The 26,560-nt window shown below is 41.2% G+C and overlaps 2 protein-coding genes across 2 annotated transcripts; both read left to right on the top strand.

Moving 5' to 3' along the window:
* Positions 1-1,810: 1,810 nt before the first annotated feature.
* On the top strand, positions 1,811-4,506 carry LOC308364034 (CD59 glycoprotein-like; the record flags this gene model as incomplete). The annotated part of the gene is made up of 3 exons (XM_080836978.1): positions 1,811-1,859; positions 3,463-3,585; positions 4,394-4,506. 3 exons carry the CDS (start codon positions 1,811-1,813, stop codon positions 4,504-4,506), a joined length of 285 nt encoding a protein of 94 aa, XP_080693104.1.
* Positions 4,507-6,487: 1,981 nt separating this feature from the next.
* Positions 6,488-8,226, top strand: ly97.3 (lymphocyte antigen 97, tandem duplicate 3; the record flags this gene model as incomplete). Its single annotated transcript, XM_080836256.1, has 3 exons — positions 6,488-6,536; positions 7,048-7,170; positions 8,120-8,226. The coding sequence occupies 3 exons, from the start codon at positions 6,488-6,490 to the stop codon at positions 8,224-8,226; spliced, it is 279 nt and encodes a 92-aa protein (XP_080692382.1).
* Between the last annotated feature and the right edge of the window lie 18,334 nt (positions 8,227-26,560).

Below are 26,560 nucleotides of genomic sequence, written 5' to 3'. Positions count from 1 at the left end.
GACACACACTACTCCTGGAAAACCTGTAAACCTTCGTGGCTTATTCATATCTTTTAAATGTGTTGAAATGTGTTGTATTTTAAAATCAAATCATAACATAATTTCTATTCAAAATGATTCAGAATTTCTCCTTTCCACTCTGCAAGGTCACCTTGCAGACATAGTTGCTGGTGCCAGACCAGGGCCAGACCAGGGCCAGAGCCATGATCCAGATTCCACTGTGATCTGGAAGGCTTTGGCAGTGGGCAAACACCATTAGTTGACCTTTAGTCAAACTAGATGAGCCAACTGAATTAAACTACACAACCAGGGAGTTTCCTGATTATGACATCTACGGTCTGTGAAAACCCTGATTGCGAAACAACAAACATGTTTTGGCACAGTACAGTATTACTACTCCCAACCCCCTACAGTTGGGAAATGCGAGTTCCATACATGACTGGAGCACAAATAGATAGATGTGTGGAAAAAGAACAAAAGTCCAATACCAGAGGGGAATAACTGTACTGAAGATGTGCAGTAGGCATCCTTACCCTTCTGAAAATATCAGCACAGCCTGTTGTCCAAAGGGCTACGAGCTAAAACATTTGGTGCAGGACATTAGGGCTGGATCTGATTCACATTCACAAGATCAGGGTCAGATCAAGGTCGGATTAGGGTTAAATCAGGGTTAAATCAGGATCAGATTGGGGTTTAATCAGGGTCAGATCAGGATTTAATCAGGGTCAGATCAGGGTTGAATCAGGGTCAAATCAGGGCTGAATAAGGGCCGGTGCAGGTCTGGTCTCATGACTGGGAACTTGGATCTGAGGAAGCATACTGCTTTTAACACTAAATTATGTTCCTCTTTATTAGAAGTGTTAATTTCTAAAATTGAGAGTGTTGTTTTCTGTTGTTGTCATCTGAAAGTGTATTTTTGAAGGGTTAATTTAATGCAGTGCACTCTCAACATGAGAGAGTTTTTCTCATAACACACAATTACTGGTACTGGTACAGAAACACTTGTTCCTCAAACAAAGGACTCAAACAAACAAGCACTGAGTCAGAGTGAGCTGGGAATTTCCTGGACATCAGTCAAAACACACGCACGCACACGCAAACACACACACACACACACACATACACACACACACACACACACACACACACACACACACACACACACACACACACACACACACACACACACACACACACACACACACACACACACACACACACACTCACACTATAAAAGCACATTCCGGTGGGAGGGTAAAGGAAACCAAAGCCTGGAGAGAAAACATTCTCAAATCTTACCCCTTATCAGAACAGAACAGGTAAGGAAGCAGAGTGCCTGTTAGCAATCTTAAGGCTTCATAGTTATATGTGCAGTTAAGCAAAACACACCTGTCTCTTCTGAATATCTGCTGAGCCTGTTTGTGTATCTGGATGTGTTACTACATTTAAATATAATGAAAATTTGGTTTATATGCTGAATCAATGTCTCTCTCCCTCTCTCTCTCTCTCTCTCTCTCTCTCTCTCTCTCTCTCTCTCTCTCTTTCTCCCTCCCTCCCTCTCTCTCTCTTTCTCACACACACTACATCTCTCTGGTATACTATCATCTCTTGCTCTCGCTTTACTTGTCTGTCTTTTTTTCTATCAGTCTCTGTCTATCTGTGTGTCTGTCGGCCTGTCAATCTGTCCAACTATCTGCCTCTTTATATCTTATATGTGTCTAACACTGAAATGTTCCTCAGTCTTGAGATCGTCATGAACACTGAGACTGATATGGTGACGCATTTTGTGTTTTAGACTTTAAACTCTATGATGAAGGCTTTCCTGGTAGCCGTGCTCCTAGTGTTGGCAGTGGCGGACGGTGAGTCGTCTGAACAGCACCCTCTAGTGGCTTAGAAGAAACAATAAATCATGGGTTCAGTGTTCAAATTCATGTGGGTGTTTTTGTGCCTTTTAGTTTTCTGGTAGGTACTCAGATGAAACTCTTCTTACACTAGTGGCCACGACTTAATGTATTAAACAACATATTCTGAGAAGTGAATCATCAGTAAATATACTGTATCATATTTAAAACCCTGTACCACATAAATATGTAGCCTACTATAGGTAATCTGATTTAAAGTGCGGTTCAGTTTTACTTTCAGCATTTGTTTATATCTAAGCAGGTACAATTTGAATTGCCATTTATCTGTCAATGCTTGTTTAATTACAGTGCATGAAATGCCCTGTATTGTTATTCCTAGGCTTCTTCTTCTTCTTCTTCTTCTTCTTCTTATTCTTGTTACCTTTTTCTGAGATTAATTAAGCCCGAACCGCTTAACGTAGAAACTTCATTCAAACTCTGTCGCGTAGGTCTTGTAAAGGACACTTATGCTATGTATTTTTCACTTTTCTAAACTTTATACTTTTTAAGATATTAAAGAAAAACGAATATAAATTTCTCCCATTGACTTACATTGGGCCATTATGACATCATAATAGGGTCTTTAAACTGGCTTGCACCTGTGCTTTACTGACACCTGTGCCAAATCCAAGGAACCTCTTCTCTCTCTGTCTCTCTCAATTTAACTGTAACTAGGAACATTAAGACACCATCCATTCTCTATTTTGTTTCTCTCCATCTCTCCATCTTTCTCTCTCAGTCAACTTTCTCTCACACTCAATCTCTCTTCTTCACTCCATTTTTATCTCCTTTTTCAATATTTTCACTCTCTCTTTATCTCTTCATCCAGAGCCACTCTTGTTCACTCTTCTTTCCTTCTTCCACTCTTCTTTCCTTTCTTATTTTCTTCTTCCATTTTTCTTTCCTTCTTCCATTCTTCTTGCCTTTCTTTTTTCCTTCATCCACTCTTCTTTCCTTCTTCCACTTTTCTTTCCTTTCTTCACTCTTCTTTCATTCTCACACTCTTCTTTCCTTTCTTCTTTCCTTCTTTCACTCTTCTTTCTTTTCTTATTTCCTTCTTCCACTCTTCTTTCCTTCCTTCACTCTTCTTTCCTTTCTTCTTTCATTATTTCACTCTTCTTTCTTTCCTTCTTCCACTCTTCTTTCCTTTCTTCACTCTTCTTTCTTTTCTTCTTTCCTTCTTTCACTCTTCTTTCCTTTCTTCTTTCCTTCTTCCACTCTTCTCTCCTTTCTTCACTCTTCTTTCCTTTTGTCTTTCCTTCTTCCACTCTTCTTTCCTTTCTTCTTTCCTTCTTTCACTCTTCTTTCTTTTCTTCTTCCTTTCTTAACCTTTGCATTTCATGCACTGGTATTTCCTTCAGGAAATGCATTTTCTAGTTTCTATTTGTTTTATTGATTGTTGTTGATTGTTTATATTTGTTTGTGGTAGGCTACTTCCTGATATCTGACCAAGCTTGGTGTTGCTGTTCTATATACGGTTACACACAAAAACATCCTTTTTTAATGGAATGGTCTGTGTGTGTGTGTGTGTGTGTGTGTGTGTGTGTGTGTGTCTCCTCAGGATCTGCTCTGAAGTGCAGACGTTGTGTTCCTTCGAGACCAGGCTCAAGCTGCACCGTAACCACGGAGACCTGCTCCTCTTCGATGGACGCATGTGTCGCCGCCAGGTTCCTCATCTCCCCATGTACGTCCCACCTCATGAGTGTGTGTGTGTGTGTGTGTGTGTGTGTGTGTGTGTGTTTGACTGTGTATGTGTGTGTGTGTGTGTGTGTGTATGTGTGTTTCTGCCAGGTTCCTTGTCTCCCACCTGACTCTCAGGACCTCATCTGTCCCTTGGGCGGTGTGCGCGCATGTGTGTGTGTTTGTTTTTTTGTATTTGACTGTGTGTGGGTGTTGGTGTGTGCGTGTGTGTGCATGTATTTCCCTGTGTGTGTATGTTTGCCTGTGTGATGGACACGTTTGTTTGTGTGTATGTGTGTGCGGGTGTGTGTGCTTGTGTATGTGTTTGTCTGTGTACATGTGTGTTTGTGTGTGTGTGTGTGTGTGTGTGTGTGTGTGATTGTCTGCATATGTATGTGTGCAAGTACCTTCGAGCACATTTGATTTTCAGTTGAGAATTGTGCCAGAGAAATTTAGAAAATAAAACTGTATTGATTATTGGATGTATGAATGGATGGTGGATTGATCATTGCTGTCTGTTCTAACTGCCCCTCTCCTCTTTCCAGTCTCTGATCTAACTGCCCCTCTCCTGTGTCTAGTCTCTGATCTAACTGCCCCTCTCCTGTGCCAAGTCTCTGATCTAACTGCCCCTTTCCTGTGTCTAGTCTCTGATCCATCTGCCCCTCTCTCTGCAGTCTCTGATCTAACTGCCCCTCTCCTCTCCTCTCTTCAGTCTCTGATCTAACTGCCCCTCTTCTCTCTCCAGTCTCTGCTCTAACTGCCCCTCTTCTCTCTCCAGTCTCTGATCTAACTGCCCCTTCTCCTGTCTCCAGTCTCCTACTTCAATAGGTGCATCAAAATGTCAGACTGCAGGATTCTACAGACCAGCTCCTACATAAAGGCCAACTGCTGCCAGACAGACCTCTGCAATATCTCCAGCTTGTAGATGCTTCGGGCCTCTCCCAGCCCCCTGCTACACACCCCTTTCAGTCTTCCGGATCCGTCTGCATCCTGTATAGGGCTGTCTAAAGGCTGCTTGACACTATGGATTGACCACACAAAGGGTCCCTTCAAGTCAGCTCGTAACCTTATCTGGTCTATTCATGCGTCTACGTGCTACATTTAATTTGACACTGGCTTTGTTGAAAGGAATGTAGATTTGAAAGTCCTGTACAAATACTAGAGTGTGATTTCTTAACAAGCATTGGGTTTTTTTCTTATCTAATTGATTCATACAGTTTCTGCAAAGACATTGACCCCCCCCCCCCCCCCCCCCGACACACACACACACACACACACACACACACACACACACACACACACACACCACCCCACAGCAGACAGGCAGGCAACAAGCCACTGCAGTGTGCAAATATTATAAGCTGGACTTTGGCCAGAAGAGAACTGTGCACATAAACTCTGTAAACAGCCTATGAATTACACAAGGTGTGTGTGTGTGTGTGTGTGTGTGTGTGTGTGTGTGTGTGCGTGTGTGTGTGTGTGTGTGTGTGTGTGTGTGTGTGTGTGTGTGTGTGTGTGTGTGTGTGTGTGTGTGTGTGTGTGTGTGTGTGTGTGTGTGTGAAGATGATGATATTAACAAAAAAAATTAGAATCAAATATGTGTATGTCTATATTCAAACTTCCTACTGCACTACGAAGGAGCCTTCAGCAGGTATGGTATGCGATAAGGGACAAACAGGTTTATTACAGTGAAATAAAGTCAAAGCATTAGTGAACATCAGTTCTGTTTTGGATGGTTGGCAGTTACTGAGCGGATTTGTAGACTGGGCTTGTCATATTCACTGGTGTATGAAATGCAGTGACCAGTGTTAAACACTAGGTGGCACACACACACACACACACACACACACACACACACACACACATACACACACACACACACACACACACTCGCACATACACACCAGACTCACAAACAAACACACACACAAAGGTTTAACTTTATCCATAAAGAGTTTCTGTTTGATTAACTTGAATGCATAGAGGTGACTGTGCATGTCACTCCGGAAATTTCTCTGGCAGTTATAAGAGAGGAGGGAATAGAATGTTTACATAGGAGCACATCCAGTCAAACACACACACACACACACACACACAACCACGGACACGCTCACCCGCACACACACATGCACACTTGCACGCACACTCCTACTCGCACACACACACACACACACACACACACACACACACACACACACACACACGCGCACGCACGCACACACACACGCGCACACACACACACACACACACACACACACACACACACACACACACACACACACACACACACACACACACACACACACACACACACACACACACACACACACACACACACACACACACACACACACACACACACACACACTTGCACGCGCACACCAGATGCAAATTCACACACATGTTTGTGGGAAAGGCTAGTACTATTTAACCCAAGTAGATTACACACCCCCTCACATTCAGTGGTAGAGCTACAGACAGGTAAGATCTCTTCACGTCTAATAGTACCGGTATTGAATTTAATTTAATTTCCTTTTTATTTTATTTCATTGGCTTTTATTTCATTTAGTCGGATTTTATGTTTTCAGTGTACATTGTGTGTGACTGGTTAGGGTCACAGGGTTACATCGTATGACTGTTAACTTATTAATTTCCTTATCATTTCATTTGATTGGTTTTTATTTCGATTCCTCACATTTTGAGTTCATGTTTGCAGTTTACATAGTGTGTGACTGGTAACTTATTAAATTCCACATAGCACAGTACTATTTGAAAGGGGTAATTGCATTTTTAATTGAGTATTTGAGATGGGGTATTTGAAAAGGTTTTTTTTTGGGGGTAATGAGCACAAATCGTGGATCTGATGTCGGTATATGATCTGACTGCTTCTCTGGTTTAACAGAATAATGAAGACTCTTATCCTAGCGGTGGTTCTGATGTTGGCAGTGACCAGCGGTACATCTCTCACATCCTCTCATCATCCACGAATGTTTGCATGAGTCTTGACACCCATAATGACATATTGCAAAGTTCCCTTGATTTACTTTTGTAATATACAACATACATACATATTTAATATTTTAAGGTGTTTTTTTTTACTTTGCATCACTCTAATTGTTTGTCTAAAAGCAATATGTGCTTTGCTAAATCTGATTTACTGTACTCCTTATTTGTGTGATACCAGAATACTACTTGTGTGTTTTGCTAAACACATTTGATTGCAGCCTTCCTGTGTGGCAACCTGTGAGGTTACTGTCACTGATCCATCGGTCATAAACCTTCCGTACTGATTCACACACAGACACACACACACACACACACACACACACACACACACACACACACACACACACACACACACACACACACACACACACACACACACACACACACACACACACACACACACACACACACACACACACACACACACACAGACAGCAGCTAATAAGTGTGTGTGTTCTAGGTTTTGCTCTGGAGTGCAACCGCTGTGTTCCGCTGAAACCGGGTGGAACCTGCACTGTCACCACGGAAACCTGCCCACCTGAAAAGGATGCATGCGCAGCTGCCAAGTTCCTCACCGCCCCCTGTAAGCCCCCCTCCCCCTATATCTGGAAACCACACACACACACACACACACACACACACACACACTATGAAAACACTCAGACAAACCTCTTCACACACATCACAACATGTCTGTATACGATTTAGACAGACGGACACATACACACTTGTACAGACAAACACACACACACACAAACACACACACACAAAAAAACAGTTTCTGTCATTGCTCCATGGGTCATAAATCCTTAGTGCCTCTCTCTCACTCTCTCTCTCTCTTTCTCTCCTTCTATCTCTCTCTCTCCCTCTCTCTCTCTCTCTATGAAAATGAACCATGCAAACCTACCTACTTTGTATTGCAAGAGTAAATGGCTTAAATATTTTAAATTTCCCAAGTCTCTGTAAGACAAACTCATTATCAGCTGATGTCTCTCTGCATGTAGAACTTTGACCCTGTCGTGGCTGCTACTCCTCATGTAGCCATAGTAACTTTGCCTAGGCTGGAGGTGCTCTGTGGTTAGTGTACGACTGACCATTTAACATTTAAGATGTCAATCACTTTTACTTTTACCGCAGGAAAAAAAACATGCAGGGCAAGTGTTCAAACAAAATATTAGGAACTGATTAGGAACTGTAGTTATTGATACCTTCAGATTCTAATCTTCTCTATGCCCTATGAAATGCTAAAGGTTGTATTTGGTGCTGCCTTGTTTCCTCTTTGTCGGGTCACTCTCCACAATTGTTAGCTTTGGTGCTACTGCTACCTTCTCTTACTGATAGCTTTGGTAACTAATACCTTTTCTTACTGTTAGCTTTGGTAAGTCCTACCTTCTTTTACTGTTAGCTTTGGTAACTAATACCTTTTCTTACTGTTAGCTTTGGTAAATCCTACCTGGTCTTACAGTTAGCTTTGGTGACTACACAGGACCATATTTTAACCGTAAATTGATTCTCTTCTCCTCTCTGTCCAGTCTCTCACTTCCAGAAGTGCATCAGCATGTCTGATTGCCAGATGCTGCAGACCAACTCCTTCATCAATATTGAGTGCTGCCAGAAGGATCTCTGCAATGTCCTCTAGAATATTCTAGAAACCCCCAGAACATTCCAGACCCCTCTGTTCCCATCTAGATCATCTCAGGGAATGCAGCTGATGCAAATGTCTGGCTGTAGCTGGGATGGGATGAGACCATATTTCCTGTTTACAAAATTCTTCTTTAGGGCTGCATGCTATGCAACTTTGTGAGCATTGTTGTAAAAGAAAACTACCGTGTATAACAAGATTGGATAATAACAAAAAAAAAAAGTGATGTACATTGTTTTCTGAAATAAAAAGTTCAGTCTACATAAAACAATATATGACAATATTACTTTTGTGTCTTTATCTTAATCCTTGTGAACTGGTTCATGCATTACAATTCAGCATTCTTGTCAGAAGCTTCGCAACATTGGGGTGGAGTCAGTTCCTGTTTCAATGTGGTGAAGTTAGCCCACAGCCCCTGATTGCAAGTTTTCATGAACAGAATAGCACACCCTCTCACACACACACACACACACACGCACGCACGCACGCATGCACGCACGCACACACACACACACACACACACACACACACACACACACACACACACACACACACACACACACACACACACACACACACACACACACACACACACTCACACGCTCACAGCAACTTAACCACATGTCAGTAGGCAATGGTATATCTGAGGTATTCAGCTAGTGTCCTTACTTCCAAAGTAATAAAATAAACACACACAGACACACAGACACACACACGCACGCATGCACGCACGCACACACACACACACACACACACACACACACACACACACACACACACACACACACACACACACACACACACACACACACACACACACACACACACTCACACGCTCACAGCAACTTAACCACATGTCAGTAGGCAATGGTATATCTGAGGTATTCAGCTAGTGTCCTTACTTCCAAAGTAATAAAATAAACACACACAGACACACAGACACACACACACACATACTTATTCACATAAGCATACATACACCGAAATGAAGAGATGGAGAGACATTCACTTCCCTCTTCTCTAGCTTCGCTTACCTACAGCAGATCCTCCAGCACTCATGCTGACCCCTTCAGCAACAAGTGCCTCCGCAACATACCATAAAGATCCAGATAGCTATTAACAAACCACAGAGAGGAGAATGAACCAAAAGCAGAATGATATCACACTCTTTTTGTTCCCCTGGATGTGATTGAACTGTTCAAGTGCTTATCTATTTCCTCTAAGACAGAAGCAAGAGGCCAAACCTGAAAAGGGGCCTGCTTGGCAGATAACCTGCCCCTGATTAAAGTTCATAATATTTGCTAGAAACATTCCGTACATTCTTTTTCTCATCTTTTTCTCATTTTTCATTTTTTTATTAAATCAATGTTAAAATTGTGAAATGTGTATAAATATCTATAAAGCCTCAGCAACATATTGCCTGTTAATACACCTAATAAAGATGCTTGGTTGACCCTGCCTATGACTCATCACGGGAGGAAAATGGGAAAGTCCATTCACACAAGTCAAAAGTGTGTATTGTTAGCACAACATTAGACACAGTTGTTGAATTTCATGACAATGCCAGCGAATACATCCAACTGTGTCTAATATCCTTTGACCAAAATGTGTCTGAAATATTTCAGACAGACACAGAGACATACAACGAATGATGGATTCAACCATTTCTACTGTTATGGTATGTCTTTACAACCAGCAATACCAAGAAAGGTCAATAGGTGGCAATGGCACTCTATAGATTGGCGTTTATAAACAGGTGTATTTCGGTGGCTATTACAGTAATGTACTGTTTACCAGAAGTGATACAATCTTGAAAACAGGTGATGGCTCTAACATGTCTACGAAAGGATCTATTCAACGACTGACCGACAGTGAGGGACATAACAGGAAGTAACGTTGTGTAGGCCTACTAACAACGTTACTGTCGTATGGTCACTCACTCAAGTGCTGATGTTTGAGTAACAGCAGAGGAAGCATCAACTTCGATTGTTCACATTAAAAAAAAACTAAAACTGGAAATTATTCTATATATTACCCAGCCCTACGTGTGACATAGAAACGTCATGTCACGCGGACATCTAGTTCCTATGGGCGACCTATCACCTGTCTTATATTTGAAGTGTCGCCTGTCTTATATGCATACTTGTTATCACTGGCTTCATCAGTTTGTCTTTGTCTTGTCAGCAAGAGAGGCTTGTTGAAGGTACAGAAATGGATGCAAAATGGACTTTGTCTCTTCTTGCTGCCATCCGTCACACAGGTACGTTACTGCTGCAACATCAGTGTCTGTACACTTTTTCAAAATCAGCAGTGCACTCAAATTGATCTGACCCAGTGACTCAAATAAAATACAAATTATAAATAGCTTAATAAACTCACACGTGTTTATATAATGTCTAGACTTCATGAAAATGTTGCATTTATCATTTATTTCACACGGTTGAACAATAGTTATTGATACCTTATCAGATTATATTTTCCTCTCTCACAATGAGACACTTATAGTACACTGTTACCATTCTGTCTCCACAGTGGCCAGTGCTCCAGAGTCTGTGTTTGCTCTAGAGGGACACTCTGTCACTGATCATGCAGAGGCAAAACAACATGGATATAGATAGTGTAGTCTGGGTTTTTAATCAATTAAATCAATCATTTGATGTTGTTAGATATTATCCACATTTTAATACATCTTACAAGCTAATAATTAGAGACACAGAGGGCAGAGTAGAGTTTAATCGCACCACCTTCTCTCTGGAGCTGACAAACCTGCGGAAGAATGACAGCGGACTCGACAAATGAGAGCTACATTATGAGGGGGGGAAGGCTGTTTCTAAATACAGGCTCAATGTTCTTGGTGAGTCACCATGCAAAAATCCCACTTATTAGAGTCAATAAACTTGCACTTCCAAGATTGTGATATAGGCATCATGCTCCTGACTTAAAGACATATACAAGAGGTTAGGAGTCCTTCACCGCAGAAGAGGCACAGCAGCTAGAGATTTGTTATTAACTTTTGTAGAATTGCACTATAAACAGCCCAGGTATGCATTTAAGTGTGTACCTTATCATTACCGCAGGAGTTAATATTTATTTTTCTAGACATTTCATAGCTGTGACTATATAAATAGTCATTATTAGTGCAAAAAAAGGCTCCAGAATTGAAGTAGGTTTTTGTTATTCAACTGCACAAACGCTTCTGGTGTGAAAGACAAAAGTGTGTCTGGGATGTTTCTGCTCTGCTGATGGGGAATATGTGTTCAAGCGATTAGATGGTGATTGACGGTGATTGAACTACATATACATTTTTCGTTCAACATCTCGGTTAGGTGTTTTCTGCGTGTGCTCTGCTGATGAGTGTCTTTTAAACATTCTGTGTGTGTGTGTGTGTGTGTGTGTGTGTGTGTGTGTGTGTGTGTGTGTGTGTGTGTGTGTGTGTGTGTGTGTGTGTGTGTGTGTGTGTGTGTGTGTGTGTGTGTGTGTGTGTGTGTGTGTGTTTGCAGATGGTGTCATCATTTGCAACCATAGCAACCCAGTCAGCTGGCATCATGCTACAGTGGAATTGGAGATGCTGTGCCAAAGCACACAACAAAAGAAACTTGGTGAAGAGCAGACTTCTATATGGATCTATGTTACTGTTGCTTCAGGACTTGTACTTCTCGTCCTCATTTGGGGAGTTTTGAGTTTTCTAATGCATTCAAATAATCAAGGTACAGTGCAGCATATGTTATCTGAGTAACACATTGTTTTCAGTTCTCTAATAACCTTCTTTAACAAACCTGTAATATCAATGTTTACAGAGCACAGTTCTGAACTATCAGCTAATCCTGACCTTAAACTGACCAGATCCCAACACCCAACTTTAAGCAAACTGATGGCATTATACATGATGGTTCCTCTTTTGAAAGTGTTTTATAAATTTTACATTTTTCACTGAAACGTCAAAACTTCATGCATGACCACACACAGGCACAGAGAGAGAGAGAGAGAGAGAGAGAGAGAGAGAGAGAGAGAGAGAGAGAGACACACACACACACACACACACACTTACTCCTTTTGTTTCTGTTTCCTCCCTCTCACCAGTACTGTTTATTTCCAGCAGCCTGCCCTTCTGTAGGTTTGCTTACTAAGATGACTTGTGCTAACATGCATTTATTCACTAATTCTGTGCATCTTTTTGCAGCAGGCAGTTCTTCGAACGTTTATCAGTCAGTTGAGGTAAGTACATTTGTATCACTCTTTTAAAATCCAGAGTGGATTTGTGTGGTGCTGGTCCCTTTGGTTTGTGTTTTGATGTCCGTCTTCTTTCACGTGCCCTTTTCCACCTTAAATATACTCTCTACAAAGCTAGGGTGAAGCATTTACTTCATAGTATGCTTGGTCTTAAACACCTCCTGCTTTCATGGTATGCTTGGCCTTAAACACCTCCTTTTTTCATTGTATGCTTGGTCTTAAACACCTCCTGCTTTCATGGTATGCTTGGCCTTAAACACCTCCTATTTTCATTGTATGCTAAACACCTCCTGCTTTCATGGTATGCTTGGCCTTAAACACCTCCTACTTTCATTGTATGCTTGGTCTTAAACACCTCCTGCTTTCATGGTATGCTTGGCCTTAAACACCTCCTACTTTCATTGTATGCTTGGTCTTAAACACCTCCTGCTTGGCCTCTGCCTTAGTAAATATAAACCCAACTGATCTCTTATCCTCCATACCTTCCTCAGCACCTGATCCCCAACTTCTCCTCTCCACTGTTATGAATAAGACCCATACAGGGGTGTCTGCATGAAGCTCATACTAAATCCCTTACATGCTGGGTTCTAGGCTGCTTAGCCAAATAACTTGTGGAACATCTGCTTTCTGCCATCTCTGCTCAGTCCTATTTCACTAGGAATATGTGAGTTTAGAAAATCCCAAGCAGCCGATTGTCACGTTCAATTACACTTCCTCCTTCTCTATTCTCTGTGTTTAGACCCTGAGTCCATCTTCAGATGTGAAGAGGCGGACTCCCTCCAAGTCTTACTCTACAGTCTCTTATGCTGTGGTAGACCTTCCACAGGCGAGATTAATACTCACAGTAATTTTACTTCCTAACCACAGGATGGTAAAAAGCAGATGTCCTGCATACTGGGACAACCTAAATGATACAGCCAAAAGTTTGGCTTCTTCAGAATCTGTTGTTGTTGCTGGTGAATTTTGTGTCTAAAATTCAAGAGTGACAATAAACCTTGCAATGCCTCTTTATATTGTGGGTTTCATTTGTGTAACCAAACCCTGAGAAACTGGTCTATTTCCCTTGTAACTGCTTGTTGGAAGGGTTCATTTTAAGGTGTTGTTGTCTTCATAGACCATTTTCCGGTTTCTACTTATCTCTACTAAAAGTTCTAGTCCTTAGTCCAGTTAAAGGTCCTTCCAACATCTACTGCAAGGTCCACTCCCATACCGGCCCCAGCACAGACTCGGAGACCCAACAGCCTGAGCACGTCTACTCATTCATGTTTTTGAGTTCTCTTAAAAGACAGAGGTGACTAAATGGGGTGTTAAACTTTACACATCCTCTATTATTTAGAATGGTTTCAAGCACAGCCAGATTGATCTTGATTAAATTAGTTATATAGCATATGTGTTTTCTTTATTTGTTTATTATTTCCTGTCATCTCTCCCTTCTCCTTCTTGTACTTTCCCAGTCTGGCCTCAAGCAGATAGGTACCCCTATTGGGCTGGGTTCTGCTCTAGGTTTCCTCCTATTAAAAGGGAGTTTTCCTTTCCACCATTGATTGTGTGCTTGCTCTAGGGGGGCTCAGGCCATGGGCTGTGTTAAGTGCCTTTACTCAATGTAAATAACAAATGTGAAAATGTTAATGGAGCTATGTCAATATATCAATTTGATTGAATATTTGTTTGAAGGGACCGGTTATTTATTATTCATAGTTAATAAGTATATGCCATAGTCAATAATTCCATCTTATTTATACCTAGTATAAATAAGATTTTATTTGTACTTTTCTAGCATGCCAGCATACCTGGTTAAGGACTCTCTGGTAGGGACATGGCGGGAAGGTGTGAGATTGCTCTCACCCTTCCCCCCCCCCCCAGGTTGAGACAAAAGGGTATATTTGGTAACACCCCTTAAAATTAGTGTATTTAGCTAACTCTCTCAGAAGGAGTAGAGGGATAATCTTGAGGCGAAGCTCTGGGGAGTGGAGCTCAGGCTCTGTCTCACGATGGTAGGCCGCCATCGTTCAAGAATAAACCTGAAACATGACTGACAAATCCAGAACTGAGACTTCCAATATATGGTAGTAAATTAAATACCATCGTATGGAGGTTCTGGACCGAGAGATACATTCTTGTATTCGCTGAGATTCGAGTTTGCTGTAAGATGTCTCTTCCCCCCGGGTTGACGCAACACTTTGGTAAGTACACTTACTTAATCTTGGGAAAATGTAGGCCTTAGAGTTTAGTCATTTCCAACAGGCAACCCCTGTGTGGAGATTAACAAATTCGAGCTTCCTTGAAGCTCCATATTCGAGTGTTCTGCAAGAAATTGGAGTAGTTCTCCCATGTTCTGAAAGACACCCCACGGACTTACTAAAAGTTCCATTCAGGCTCTAAAAAAGTCTTCACGGGCATTTGGGGCAACACAGTCTGAGCTGGTTGCACATTTGTTCCACAAATCTAGGTTTGCCGCTCAGATATGATTTCCCAAGAGAATTTAAGTGTTGTGGTCAGAACGGGTGGTTGAAAAATCTGCAGCATTTAAAATTTTAATTTAGAAATTATTCTTAAGTAAATTTGTACATTGTTTACATTAAATTGTGGAAACTCAGTTCTTGGATTTCACCAGTCATGTTTCAAGACATAAGATTCTCTAAATCCAGATTTCACAATGCTTTTGATTAAGTCAAGTTGAGTTTACACTGCTAGATGTTACACTGTGTCTATTCACAAAATAGTTACAGACAACTTTCACACATTCCACTTAATTCACACGTCAGGCCCAGCCTTGGCTGTGACCCTGAATTGCCCATCAGGCTTAAGTGACCACACCCAAGCCACATAGCAAGACTAAGCATTTTTATGCCTACACATCATTTTCTTAATCCATTGTATGAAGTGAAAAAAAATTACTAACAATTATAAGGATATTTTTGGTTATTTGTTTTTGGAACAGCCTTCATCCTGCATATAGGTGTTTAAGATAACTACACATTCCCTGAGTAATGATCTTACAGCAACAAAAGTGCTGTAACATCAAAAGGGGGAGGGGCTGAGGCTTAGCTTCAGAGCGATTTAGATCCTACCAGTAATACATAAATTATCATAAATAAGATGATAACTGCAGAATTTATTTTATGTAAACAGGTTTAAGCTGCTGAATGTCTGACCTCATCAAAAGGATGCCAGGGACATTGATTTAATTGAATGCCTTGGATGGTTTGGCATTTCACTGGTCCCTGAAGTCTGGATGAAAAACTGAATCTTATGAGACCATCTTTGAAACTAACTTGTAAACTGTAACTTACTTCTTTCCTTTCTCTAGGCGTGAACATATGTCTCTGGAATAAGCAAATGAATGTGTGTGTGTGTGTCTGTCTGCCGACCGGCTGTATGAGAGAATTACCATGACTTCTCACTAACTCTTTTCAGGGTCAGCTTTCATATGCAAACCGGAATATTTGGCCTCCCGTCCTTAGGAAAGCTGGGCACATCTAACCCAAGTTAAAATTATTATATGAAGTGTTACAATTACGAACAATTGCAAGCATATTTCTGAGTAATGATCTTTTTGTTTTTTTGTGTCTTTAAAGCAGGTCTTAGTTGCTGAATTCTGACCTAACAAAATTACGCCAGGGGCGCTGAATTAATGAAATGCCTTATATGGTTTGGCATTTCACTGGCCCCTGAAATCTGGATGAAATAAGGGTTTTGATAACATAATGCTTTAACGAAATGTTTAACTACTGTAACTGGAACTCTAAGTAACTTATTTTCTTGTAGGAATGGAAACATTGTCTCCTGAGCAAGCAAATTAATCTGTGTATGTGTGAATGGGCTGGCCAGCCATGGAATGAATGAAGTTACAGAACTGTTAACCCTACATGTGACTACTGCTTTTGTCTTCAGGTGAAGAGGTTTGTTTTACCTTCAAACATTCAACTTAATAAATGCCCAAACCTTGCAGATAACAGAATGATGAGATTTAAGCAAACCGGCTTTTCTCTATAACCACAAGGGCGCCACAGTCATTAACATCGAAATGACGAATCTGGGCGCAGACATGGCCGTCAACAGTCTTTCGCACCCAATACCCAAATGTTTATTGTCTGATGTGTGGAGTATGCTAAAAGGCTTCCTGCCTCATGTAAGTGTTGTCCAGTATTATCTCCCCCAAAATCTCGTTACAGGATATGGAGATTAGCGGATGAAGGACAACTGCCCCATTCAGTGCCAATACCAAGATGTCAAAAGGGGGACCATTCAACCCATCTGGAAGAGAAGAACCATTCGAACAAAGCATTCGGGACAGCCAACACACCCATTGGACCATCAGACGGGACTCTCACACATCACCCCCCCGCCCCCAAGGAAGCCACGTCACGCTAAGACGACAAAAGAGGGAGGAACAAAACCATTGGACCATCAGACGGGACAGCCACTCAAAGACGATCAACACCCCTTGACTTGAAGGAAGCATCAAAGACTCTCACACATCAACCACCCTGAAGGAATCACTAAGAGCCATCTCCTGGAGGAGAGTGGCTGAACGACCCAACATGGAGCAAAGAATGGAGACACTAACACACACACCCACACACACACACACACACACACACACCCACACACACAAACACAAACACACACACACACACACACACACACACACACACACACACACACAAACACAAACACACACGGCCACTTAACACAAGACACACACACACACACAAGACACACACACACACACTCACTCGCACACACAAACACACACACACGGACACTTGATTGTTATAACCGTCAACCCACACTATAATAAAGAATTTCTACATGACATGTACCACTTAGTAACCAGAAAGGAAATGTTTTAAAATTTTGTAAATCTTCTGTCTTTTGTTTAATCCTAAACATTTTTGTTTTGTTCGTTTTGTTAGTTTATTTTAGTTAGGATTCATGTGATTTGATTTTTAAGCTTTTGGTTCACTTTTTAATTTTATTTCCCTGCTGGCTATAATGTACTGTACATGTATTTATTACTGCTGAGAATACTATGCCCCATTTGTGAGACAGAGATTGAACAAAGCCACTCACCCAAGGAAAAGAAGAAAAATATAGTTAAATGTTATGTTTAAGACAGAATATCTTAAAAAGGGGGACTGAAGGGACCGGTTATTTATTATTCATAGTTAATAAGTATATGCCATAGTCAATAATTCCATCTTATTTATACCTAGTATAAATAAGATTTTATTTGTACTTTTCTAGCATGCCAGCATACCTGGTTAAGGACTCTCTGGTAGGGACATGGCGGGAAGGTGTGAGATTGCTCTCACCCTTCCCCCCCCCCCCAGGTTGAGACAAAAGGGTATATTTGGTAACACCCCTTAAAATTAGTGTATTTAGCTAACTCTCTCAGAAGGAGTAGAGGGATAATCTTGAGGCGAAGCTCTGGGGAGTGGAGCTCAGGCTCTGTCTCACGATGGTAGGCCGCCATCGTTCAAGAATAAACCTGAAACATAAATGACAAATCCAGAACTGAGACTTCCAATATATGGTAGTAAATTAAATACCATCATGTTTCAGTGTGGTAACTCAGTTCTTATACGTATTGTCCTGAATGGTAGAGATTCAGGCCTTGTGGATGAGAGAAGACACATGTGAGCAAGCAGCACTTGTTAAGTGATCACTGACTCCACATGCAGGGAATGTAGATCAGGGACCAGAGGTGGAGGGAAACATTAGAATTAAGCACATAGATCACTGTTATTGTCTCCTGCCACCCTTGCTATCCTGTCAAAAATGTACATGCACTCTGTCAGCCAACCATAAACGATATTCCCATAACCCTTGCCAGGCAGCTTCTCACTCTCCATCTCTTTCTATATCATATTATGCTATTGCTAATACTGATAATTTGGACATGTTGTCTACTGTTAATTGTTTACCCAAATATATCTCTTTATCTTTTTATCAAATCAATGTTCACTAACCAATATCTCTCAATTATAGCGTGACCTTTGCCCGCAAATGCCGATGCAACATTGTTTTTCATCACCACATCCATCCAAGTACAACTACACGAATTTGCAGCAGAACTCTACCCTTTCACTTGGTCTTTCTTCCCCTCCTAGAGTAGAGTATATTTGCTGTGGGACGCTGCTGTAGTCTCTCCACGGGACCTATTTGTAGAAACCCTCGGCCTACACCTACCAACCACACTTTCATGCACTAATTCTACCCTATACTCTGTGCTAACTTTACCTGCAATGTAAATAATTGACACCATCAACATAGTTTTCTGTTCCATTAGTCTATGTAATGTAACCCATTAATAGTAACCTTACAAGCCCACTGTATACCCACTTAGCAGTTCTATAATACTTGAATGGTCTCTCCTTACCTTATCTACTATCAATTTTGTATGCATCACGTGTATATTTACCACATATACGCTAGCATGCTCATCCTGATACGTGTATGAATTCATCTGTCATGTTTCCCCCCCTTCTCCTACTTCCCCTTCTTTCTCTGTCTCTACCTCTCTACTTTTTGTAAAACATATTTTATGGGTTGCAAGACGTTTTGAGGGGCTAGTATTTTGTGTTGGCTACCTTAACGCTGTAAAACACACACAGGAAGGAAGGAAGTTCATGCAGCTTGTTTTAAGAATCAGATGAGAGAACAGTCTTGAAATTAGCAGACTGAAACACTGTGTGGTTATAAACCAAAAGGCCAATGCTTTCATTTTTGCAGAGCTTGTGTCTGCATGTCACATGCAAACACAGAGATGGGGGGACACCCAGTGGAAACACAAGCTCAGAGGAGGATGAACAAAGGTCAGCCTTTGGCACTATTCAGGGCCCCAACATCCTCCATGGAAGCCTATCCACCCTAGAGTCACCCAGGAGACTGGCGTAAAGAGACCTCTTCAGTGAGTGGAGGAAACACACACAGAGCCTGTTGGCTTGTGGCTGATGAGCTGCTGTGTGATGGAGAGAAACGCCCAAACTCTGGCAGATGGAAGAACAGAGTTCAGACATGAACTGGGCTCTGCGGCCCAAGGACAGGTCTGAAGGGACTCCATAACAGGCAATCCAAGGCCCAAGGACAAGTCTGAAGGGACTCCATACTGAGCAACCCAAGTGCCACTGAAGGCGTGTGCCACATCAAATGTAGTTGTGGATGACTGAGAAACTGCTTCTGGCCACCTTGTTGTTGTCGACCATCGTTGAATGAAACCCCTGGAAGGTGGGAGAGGGCCCATGAGGTCCACATGAACGTGGAAAAGACGCCGTTCTGGCACTGCAAAAGGCTCCAATGGGGCTCTTACGTGGTGATGGACCTTTGCATATTGACAGTCAATACAGGTCTCAGCTCATTCATTGATGTCTTTCTTCATGCCCTGCCACAAAAAAACTAACTTAACTCCAATGGGACGCTGTGTGAGTTTCTGCCTGGGTGTGCAAGGCCGTGGATTGAATAAAATCTTGCCAGTTCCAGCACCAGTGGGTGAGGGTGTGAGGCAGTGATGTCATAGAGCAGTGTAGTCCCACCTCCAGCACTGAGGTACCAGTGGGTGAGGGTGTGAGTCAGTGAAGTCACAGAGCAGTGTAGACCCGCCTCCAGCACAGAGGCACCAGTGGGTGAGGGCACCGCTGGATTGGCCATAGGGCATGGCGGGCAAATGCCCGGTGGCCTGAAGCCTTTTATTATTTTTTTTATTCATGCCAAACTCGCGTCTAACGGAGCAGGCCACGTTAACTTCAATGCAGGCCACATTGACGCCAATTTTAATTGAACAGGCAGAATTACACGCGGGCCTTGGCCTTCAATTACTGTAGCTAAAGTTTTCAGCACTAACTTCCTTATTAATAGAAATAAATGTCTCGACAACTATTTATACTCCTATAATACCGTACGTATCTTCGTCATGGTGGGTATTATTTTTGCAAAAAAAATTGTAGCAATTTAGAACAACAGCACATGATTAACCTACATACACTGAAGGAACAATAAAGAGAAACGATTCAGTGAAACGAATAAGTTATTTTCTTTGGTATTTTGTCATTCAGAATTTCAGATTTGCAGTGGGGATTTCTGGGTAACATGTTTAACACTGTTAATGGACCAGATCATTTAAATATTCGTCTCGCGAGAAAGGTAACAGAGTGATATTAAGGCTGCTAACTGTCAATAGCAAAGGAGCAAGACTGCTATACCTATTGTGAAGGCTACACGAGTTTATTGAAAATGTCTTATAAACACAAAAGTGGCAGTAAGAAAAGGCAAGAGAGAAACGAGCTGCAGGAGAACGTGGCAAAGCTACCCAAATTAGATTATTTAGATTTTTCAACAAACGTTCGCCAGTCCGTGGAGTCTGCTAGTGCTACGGACGACCCTCCTGCTAGCACGCAAGGCTCGTCGAATGCCATTCAAATAGGTGAGTTAGTACAAGGGTATTTGATGGGCTGCCATGCCCCCTTTAACAAGTCGCAGTGGAGCACCCGTCTCATTATGTGTTTTTCAGATGTGGGTAAAGCAGGTGTGTCGCTTGTCATCCGTGTTTTAAGAACGCTTTAGCACACTTTGACCCTGTGTTTACGTTACCGCGAGTCCGAGTGCGTCCTGTCTACTTTCAAAGAGCAAGCCGGGATGTCGGGATGACGGGCCATCTGTGACCGCACCATGGCCAGGAGGATGGAAAACAGAACGTGTGTGTCTGTGTTTAATAATTTAGTAAGTTTCATCGTGTCTGCGTTGCTTGTATACACAATTTAAATATCCTATTGAAACTTCTTCTTGTAAATATTGTTAATACATTGTTTGCTGTTCCTCTTAATAAATTAGTTAATTACGTTATGTTGGACGTCTGTCATTTTTAAGATCAGGGTTATCGTAAACAGTGCTATCTAGGCTACTTTCTGACCATTTCTAACGAGTTAAACAAGATTTCGTTCTTTGTCTACACACCTGTCACAATCATATCAATTACAAACATCTTTGTTTAGCGTAACAGGGAACGCCAAAGTAACTATAGGGCCCGTCAAAATAACGTTACGCCACTGTACAGATGTCATCATTGACAGGGTAGTCGAGAAGAGCGATCTGATGAAAAGGCTGCTTTTGTGATGAGGTAAAATAATACGCTGACTTGAAACACTCATAGTGGATCAGATTAAGTTAATTAATATGTTTTAATATAATTCCTTTACTTAAATTTAAGTAACAAGGTTGAAAGAAATGACATGTCTAAATAGTAATGTGACCTACGGTCAATAGATCATACTTTTGATAAGCCTACGATAACAGTATTTTGGGAGAACTTTTCATAAAGCTTCTCATAGTGTTAAAATGTTTGTGTCTCCTAGTGCACATTGATCGTTTAAGTCAGTGATTCCCAACAAGGGGTAAGTGGTACATACCACCTGAGGTGCGCAAGCAAACTGCAGGGGGTATGTGGATAAATTAACGAATGTGTGCAGCATAGTCACTGCATGAGTGAAGGGGTACTCATGGTGTGACAAAAAGGCTTAAGGGGTACGCATGTCAAAAGCAGTTGTGGAAAAAACCCACGCTGTCACACAGCGCGCTTACATTTTTCCCCGTCAATACCTGGTGGTGGCCTGCTCTTGGTTAAAAATGCCCGGCCTGAAAAATTTCCCCAGTCCAGCCCTGGGTGAGGGTGTGAGTCAGTGAAGTCACAGAGCAGTGTAGACCCGCCTCCAGCACAGAGGCACCAGTGGGTGAGGGTGTGCGGCAGAGATATCACAGAGCAGTGTAGTCCCGCCTCCAGCACTAAGGCACCAGTGGGTGAGGGTGTGCGGCAGAGATATCACAGAGCAGTGTAGTCCCGCCTCCAGCACTAAGGTACCAGTGGGTGAGGATGTGAGGCAGTGATGTCACAGAGCAGTGTAGTCCCGCCTCCAGCACTAAGGTACCAGTGGGTGAGGATGTGAGGCAGTGATGTCACAGAGCAGTGTAGTCCCGCCTCCAGCACTAAGGTACCAGTGGGTGAGGATGTGAGGCAGTGATGTCACAGAGCAGTGCAGTCCCGCCTCCAGCACAGAGGCACCAGTAGGTGAGGATGTGAGGCAGTGATGTCACAGAGCAGTGTAGTCCCGCCTCCAGCACTGAGGCACCAGTGGGTGAGGGTGTGAGGCAGTGATGTCACAGAGCAGTGTAGTCCCCGCCTCCAGCACTGAGAAACCAGTGGGTGAGGGTGTGAGGCAGTGATGTCACAGAGCAGTGTAGTCCCCCCAATAATGAAGATGGTATTTTACACTTGTACAACAATTGTACTTCAGGATTAGGGTTAGGATAAGCAGTTTTACCTTAACATAACAGCTTGAAAAAAAAATTATATGGAGAATCGCCTCCGTGCCATTGCCATACCAGGGTCCGTAGGCATATTACTTGCCTGAAGCCGCCCGGCTTTCTACTGTCTGCCGAACTAGAAAGTAGCTTATTTGCCGTTTTGCTTTGTCTTGTGTTGCACTTGCTTGATGTATGACTGTGTAAGGACAGTTGTTGACTAACTAGTTTGTCAGCACATTTCAAGAGATTTCGTTAGTTTTAGCTACAAGCATATCGATAGCGATTAGCAATTGATCCGGAATGCTACTTTAAGACCTGAAAGTCACCTTTTAGGAAGTTGAATATTTGGGTATTGAATTTTGAATGCTGGAATCATTTGCAGTGCAGAAAAATTCAAGCAGTTATTGCTGTTTTCAGTCATGTGTTCTGGATGGATGAGAGTTTAGACATCTATCTATAAATCCAGGAATCTCTGTGTGTGTGTCAGTCTGTCTAGGGCGTATCTCCCTGACGGTAGTTTCGTTAGTTATGAGATTTCGCATGTAGCTTACGCATGTCATGAACCTGTGCATCCTTGATTTTGAAGTTTTTGAAATCATAGTTTGCGAGATATTTGTATTTTACCGTTTCCCGTAGGCACTAATGGGTTATCGTTTCCCGTAGCAAGTCCCACTGACCGCTGGTGCACCGAAATGTCGTCACAATCAAACAAGCTACATCACGCTCAGAACCTATAAAATCTGATCCTGCCTTCACTCAAAGTTCAGAATAGCGTTGGATACGATAAGGAGGTCCGCATTCAAATTCTTCTTGGTGAACAGATACAGACTTTTGCTGATAGAAAATGAACCTGAACAGTAGGCTACATTAGTAACAATGGCTTCTTCATCTAAAATGCCCAAGGTCCAGGGTCATGACAATGATTGTCTCAGGGAGCGTTTTCAACTACTGAGTGTAAGGAATCTATCGTGTATTGAGAATTTAATTATGTGTACGATTTTATCGTGTATTTGTAAGAGGGTTTGAAGATTCACAGGGTAATTAAATGTGTTCTATTATAGTGTGAATCTTGTGATGGATTCTATGTGGCGTGTGATTTTATGCACGCTCAATGATCTTAATGTTTTTATCTCATAACTAACGTAACTAGGCTACCGTCAGGGAGATACGCCCTAGACGGACACACACACAGAGATTTCTGGATTTATAGATAGATTATCATTTGTTTGCAGTATAGGTGTCACGACAACGATGTGGCCAGGAAGGACATTGCAGCCGAAGTTGTCGATAAAGCGGGAGTTTGTTTAAATAAAATGGTAACACTTTATAATAACCCTCCATAATAAACCATTTATGAAGCATTTGTTCATAGTTTGTTAATCATTTACAAATTGTTATCCCAACATTTACAAACCTTAGTAATGTATTTGTAAACGAGTAGTAATGTATTAATGAACCTGTTTTCTAATGATCTATAAAAGTTTTTTATAAGGACATTAGTTAGCGATTAATAAATGAGTATTAATGTATTTACAAACATGTTTCAAATGATCTATAATATCATATATAAGGACATTAGTAAGCTATTTTTAAATGAGTATAGATGTATTTATGAACATGTTTCAAATGATTTTCTAACGATCTAAAAGACCATTTATAAGGACATTAGTTAGCTATTTGTAAACGAGTAGTCATGTTTGTATGGACATTTTTCAAACCATTTTCTAATTATTTATAAGATCATTAATAAGGTATATAATAATGGTCTGCTCACATTTTGTAAATCATTTACAAATGAGTAAGCAAGCAGGTTTCAATGAGTTAGTAATGATTCATAATATCCTTTAAAAGGTATGTGCTGATGGTCTGCTCACCATTTATGGGTCATCATGAATAACCTTTGTCATGCATAAGCTATCATCCAATTCATAAGTCTATACTTTATAAGCATTTACAAATGGCCAGTAACTGAGGAACATACTATAGAAACCATTTACTTACCATTAATAAAGTGTTTTGCATGGGTTGATATAAAGTGGGCACTGTCTATACTTTATAAGCATTTACAAATGGCCCGTAACTCAGGAACACACTACTGAAACCATTTACTTATCATTAGTAAAGTGTTTTGTATGGGTTGATATAGACAGTGCCAACTTTATACTTTATTAGCATTTACAAATGGCCCGTTACTGAGGAACATACTATAGAAACCATTTACTTATCATTAGTAAAGTGTTTTGCATGGGTTGATATAAAGTAGGAGCTGTCTATACTTTATAAGCATTTACAAAGGGCCTGTTACTGAGGGACATACCATTAGTCGACACTTCTGCAGCAACAACTCCAAAAATGACCTCAAACGTTAGGTTGTTAAACATATCAATGGCAAAAACACACAACACAGCATCGAGGGAATGAAGTGAAATTGGAAAACATTTATTTAAGAAACTACACTCACAATAAATTCACATTTAAACATGCATTCTAATATGCTAAACACAACAGCAACAACAACAATGGAACTTTAAATAAGGGGATCAGCCAATTTGTTTTATTTATTGGCAAAAGTTTGCCAGACTCTTTATATGCTTTTAATTAGGTTACAATGCTTTCGTCCCCCTCTATGACATCCTTACACCTCTGTGTAAAACTAGAGAGCTCCTCCGTGGAGGAAGAGTCGGAAGAAGAGTCGGAAGAAGAGTCGGATGACGCGTCGGAGGAATCAGGCCCTGACTTGGATGAAGCGCTTGAGTCTGTTCTCTGCGACTGACTTTTCTTCGCCTCTGGTGGACTGCCCTTGTCCTTTGTTCTTGCTGCTAAAAACAGACAATGACAGAGGATGATTAGTGGAAAATATAGGCATGTGGGTGGCACACTAGTAAGTGTGATGGTCTTTGGAAGACAGTTTTCTGAGTTCAAAATCATCCTGTTACTGTTTTTTGTTTTATTGTTTATTTTACTGTATTAAAAATATCATAATTCATTAGTTATTATTAATTCAAGTTTGGCTTTCTGTAAAATAAAGAAATACAGAATACAGAAAATAAATATACATATGTAGCAACCTGTACCAGTATCCTTAATATTTAACAATATACATAATTACTTAGTAATTATTTATAATATATAAATCACTATTTTACAATTACATATTAATCATTTTAATATATAATTCACTATTATGCAATATACAGATTTGCTATGCGAACAACTGAAATAATAATAATAATTGTAATACCAATCACCTGCACTCAGTGTATTATAAACACTAGAATTACAATGCAGTTACATAAATATACCACAAAATGGCGCTCTAAAGCGGGGTTCACACTAGACTTCTTTTTTAAGAAAAAAGCGCAGCCTTCAGCGCCTTTTGAGCGCTTCAGAATTCATGGATATTATGTGACGTCACTGTCTTTTAAGCACCGCCATATTTGTGTCTGATGCAAACACATTACGGTCATAACATACGGTCACAACTCACAGAAAGTTCAAAACGCTAGGGGATATGTTGCGCTGTTGAATGTGACAACCTAAATATACAATTGCTAAAGATTTAGGGAATGACTGACCTGTTAAGTGAAACGCAGCACGTTGATACAGTCGTAGTAATGGCTGTGTATTATCAAAGCTACATCTTCAAAGCTAGCAAGCTATTTAGCCCTTCACCCAGGAATTTGGCTACAACTCGTTAGCCAATATTGGCACTCTTGCCTGCTCAGAAGAGTTTCTGTACGCTTGAAATCTCCGGTTTATGGGAATGGATTATGTACAAGATTCATGTCAATGTCGGGAAAAG

Source organism: Sprattus sprattus, assembly GCF_963457725.1.
Source record: "Sprattus sprattus genome assembly, chromosome: 4".
Classification (NCBI taxonomy): Eukaryota; Metazoa; Chordata; class Actinopteri; order Clupeiformes; family Clupeidae; genus Sprattus; species Sprattus sprattus.
The sequence above is the reverse complement of the archived record's forward strand: the minus strand, read 5'-3'. Positions and strand labels throughout refer to the sequence as shown.